Source organism: Panicum virgatum, chromosome 5N (assembly GCF_016808335.1).
Source record: "Panicum virgatum strain AP13 chromosome 5N, P.virgatum_v5, whole genome shotgun sequence".
Lineage (NCBI taxonomy): Eukaryota > Viridiplantae > Streptophyta > Magnoliopsida > Poales > Poaceae > Panicum > Panicum virgatum.
The window spans coordinates 45,898,388-45,902,452 of NC_053149.1; the positions used below are offsets into that span (position 1 = coordinate 45,898,388).

Sequence of the window (4,065 nt, forward strand, 5' to 3'; positions counted from 1 at the left end):
CTTAGACTTCAGCATGTTGAGAGTTGTACAGCTATTGTATTGAAAGAAGCTTTGGTCCGTATGCTTTCAAAGTCGTAAGTTATCAATCTCTATGCTTCGTGGGCAAGGGTATGATGGAGCTTCTAATATGAGAGGTGAATTTAATGGGGTGTAGAAATTAATTCGTGATGAGAATCCTTATGCTTTCTATGTGTATTGTTTTGCCCATCAATTGCAACTAGTGGTTGTTTCTGTCTCAACTTCTAGTGCAGATATTGCAGATTTCTTTAACTATGTTCCTTTAATAGTCAACACTGTGGGTGCATCTTGTATGAGAAAGGATGTTTTGCTTGCAAAGCATCATGATGTGTTGCTAGAAAAGATTGAGAATGGTGAAATTATGACCGGAAGAGGTTTAAACCAGGAAAGTGGTCTAGCTAGACCTGGAGACACCAGATGGGGTTCACATCTTAAAACTTTGCTTCGCATTTTGGTGATGTGGGAGGCTATCATAGATGTCCTTGAGATAGTCAAGAAAGATTCTGTTAAACCAGCATGTACTGGAGGAGCTTTAGGTTTAATTGGAAAAATGGAGAGCTTTGATTTTGTGTTCATCATGCATTTGATGATAGAATTGTTGGGCATGACAGATATTTTGTCACGTGCTTTGCAAAGGAAAGACCAAGACATAGTGGAAGCTATGCATTTGATAACGGATGTGAAAGATAGCTTGCAGGATATAAGAGAAAATGGATGGGAGCCCTTACTCAAAAAAGTGAAAACTTTCTGTGAGAAGAATGAGATTGAAGTGCCGGATATGGATGAGGAAATAAATATCAGAGGGACATCTAGACGTAGGAAGCAAAAGGTAACAAACATGCATTACTATCATGTTGAGATTTTTCTTGTCGCCATTGATGCCATCTTGTCTGAGTTGAACATTCGATTTAGTGAAATCAGTTCAGAGTTATTAGTATGTATGGCTTGTTTTAACCCAAGAAACTCCTTCTCTAATTTCAATGTGGATAAACTTATGAGACTTGCTGAAATTTATGCTGAGGATTTTGATATTGGTGAGCTTGCTCTTTTGCCAAATCAACTTAAATCCTTCGTCAACCGTGCTAGAAGAACTCAAGAGTTCCTTGGATGTTCTGAACTTGGAAAAGTTGCTGAAATTATGGTAAAGACTACGATGAACACATCTTATCAATTGGTTTATCGTCTCATTGAGCTAACCTTGATACTACCAGTGGCAACTGCTTCAGTAGAGAGGATATTTTCAGCCATGTCCCTTATAAAGACAGATTTACGTAGTAAAATGGGTGATGAATGGTTCAATGACTTGATGATATGCTATAATGAGAAGGAGATATTTAGAAAGATTGAAAATGAAAAGATCAAAAAGAGGTTTGAAGAGATGAAAAACCGTCGTATGTTAATGCCTAAAAATTTGATGGTACGCTCTGTTCTATTCTAAATTCATAATTTGAAGGTTCATATATGTTTGACTAATCAATTGTATCTATTTCTGTAGATTGCTTCTTCGGATGAATAATGGGTGTCACCGTCACGCCCGTCATCTATTAGTCTCGTACTTTGGCTTTTCGGTATGGATAAACTGCATTTTTATTTTTTCATGATGTATTTTTAAATTTTCATCCGTCATTGATGTTTCAATATCATATTGCTTCAAACTATTATATTTCTCTTTTGTGGGGTGTCTTAATGGAGCTACAAGTTGTTGTAACGTGTTTTTCAGCCCCTCCTAAAATTTTTTCTGGATCCGCCACTGGGTGCATGATAGGTGTGGTTTGGAGACATGGAGGTGACTTTGCAACCAAGTGATGACTTCACCGCGCGACGGAACATATAGAGTGTTACGCTTGCTTTGTACTTTTTGTAAGGTAGACATATTGGCCACAATGGAACACACTCAGATGCAAGCTTTGCAATAGGGATATTGGCCCCGGCATGTGGCGTGCGCAGGCTCAGCTTATGTTTTTTTCTTTTCACAATATAAACCCACTCCTCCAACTCTCTTCCTCCACCCCCCGTTCCCTCCTCGCCACCACCGCCTGCTGTCTCGCCGGGTCGCCCTCCCCCGTGCGCCGGAACCCGCCATTGCCCAGTCGATCGAACGTACCAGCAGCAACAGAAACCCCAGCCAGCAACATGACGAATTTCCCTGGGAATCCCGTCGCGGACATTGCGGCTCTGGCTGTTCTTGGTACTGCCGCGGTGGCCACCACAGTGATGGGGGCACATCGCCTGTACCTCAAACCAGTGGCGGATCCAGGATTTGCTCTTTGGGGGGCTCATCTCCCTTCTTCTTCCTCCAGCCCCCCCTTTCTTCTTCCTCCCTCCTTTCTTTCCCCTTCTTCTCCCTCCTTCTTGCCTCTACTTTCCATGGAGTTTCTGGGGGTAGGGGGGCTTGAGCCCCCCCTGCCCCACGCTAGATCCGCCCCTGCCTCAAACGCCGAATCGCCGCTGGAGTGTTGTTATCACATAGCACTCACTATTCAAACTTCAGAACAAATGCTATCTCAAGTGGTGTTCCAGATGTGTATCTAATTTTAAGGTGAAACAAATAGAAACACAACAACCTTGGGCTAAATCTAGATACAAGAAGAACAGGAACGTCTACCAGTCCATCCACATGATACAGGCTATTTAGTTGGGGGTTGTGGCTCCCAGGAAAGGCAAAAAGCACCCACAAAAACAGAAGGCAACAACTTTTAGCTACTCAGGTCGAGCTTCTATAAAGATCTTCCCTTTTATCACGCACAACAGTTAAAGTAACCTCGGCCACCCAACTCGTTCAAAAACAAAGCTTGCATATTTACATTGAATAGTGCACAGAAATATCAAACACACACGTGCACGCCACCCATTTAGCAGATTTAACAAATTTATTCAAAGTGGTAAGACCAGAAAGCTCACATAGTCAACTAGATTGATTGATCCATCATGAGGCAGTGTACATCATAACACTCTTTAAAGCAACCTACTAGTAATCAAAATAAAACATCAACAAATGCCAAGTTACAAACAACCACCTATTTATTAGTGCTTAAAAGAAAACAAAAACACAATCCTAACAAAATAAAGAATGGAATTGGTAATTATACTAACCACTGGTCGCACATGCTGAGTTATAATACTGTAAGACAATGCTTCTTATGGCTAAAAGGTCATAAATTAGCCAGCACAATTGAACTAGTAAATGACATCACATGCATGAAGGCAGGATTGGAACTAGTGATATTGTAAACAGGAATAATAAGAAGAGTCTACCTAGCAAGCAGGAAGCCAAAAAAAAAGAGATACTTTAATGGTGGCAAATGATTAAGCAAATGGCTACAAGTAAACATGGACCAGACAAACATCTCACACTAGCTACAAGTGAACCATGACAAATAAATAGATATATTTATTTAGTATCCCCCTTAAAAGCACATAAGTTATCTAAAAAATATAAATGGCTACAAGGAGACATACATTAAGAGAAGAAAAAGAGACGAAACAAAGACGTGAGACGCCAACAAATACACTAGAGACGATTCGGAACCCACCTAACTCAATTCAATGGCTCACGAATTTAACTGATGAACACAGTTGATTTTTAAAGATTATCAGAACACATCAGCTGTATTGAACAAGTCCTACACAATTTCGCTTCTAAAAAATCACCCATTTTAATTATTCAAGGTCAACATCATTGACAAAATTTAAGATACAACAGGTCACTTAAGATACAACAGGTCACAACCAAAGAGAAATAAAACTAAAAGTATTGCTAGATAATCTTTTTCTAGGCACATTTTACTGACAAATCGAGTAACTGAATTCAACCAGCACATTCAAAAAATATATAGGTCAAGTTGTGCTAGATTCAGCATAGACTCAACAAATACCTAGGGCCTCATTTAGTTGAACAGCACACCATATCCAATTATCCATATAGTTGAACACTAATTACTATTTTTAACTATAGTATGCTACCATGGGTAATATCCTCTCATTCATGAACATCTCATGCTGGAAATTAAGAATCCCTAAAGTAAGTTGCTAAACATAAGCTAAGAC

General features: G+C 39.7%; 1 protein-coding gene across 3 annotated transcripts; it reads left to right on the forward strand.

The window, feature by feature from the left end:
- LOC120673048 lies at window positions 1-1,705 on the forward strand. Of its 3 annotated transcripts, none has more exons than XM_039953735.1 (2): window positions 1-847; window positions 1,514-1,705. In XM_039953735.1, exons 1-2 carry the CDS (start codon window positions 311-313, stop codon window positions 1,532-1,534), a joined length of 558 nt encoding a protein of 185 aa, XP_039809669.1. In that variant the 5' UTR covers window positions 1-310; the 3' UTR covers window positions 1,535-1,705. The 3 variants fall into 3 exon arrangements, 2 of the variants coding, with proteins under 2 accessions (XP_039809669.1, XP_039809670.1); XM_039953736.1 differs by lacking the exon at window positions 1,514-1,705 and adding an exon at window positions 1,230-1,496; XR_005674477.1 differs by lacking the exon at window positions 1-847 and adding an exon at window positions 1,259-1,435.
- Window positions 1,706-4,065: the final 2,360 nt, after the last annotated feature.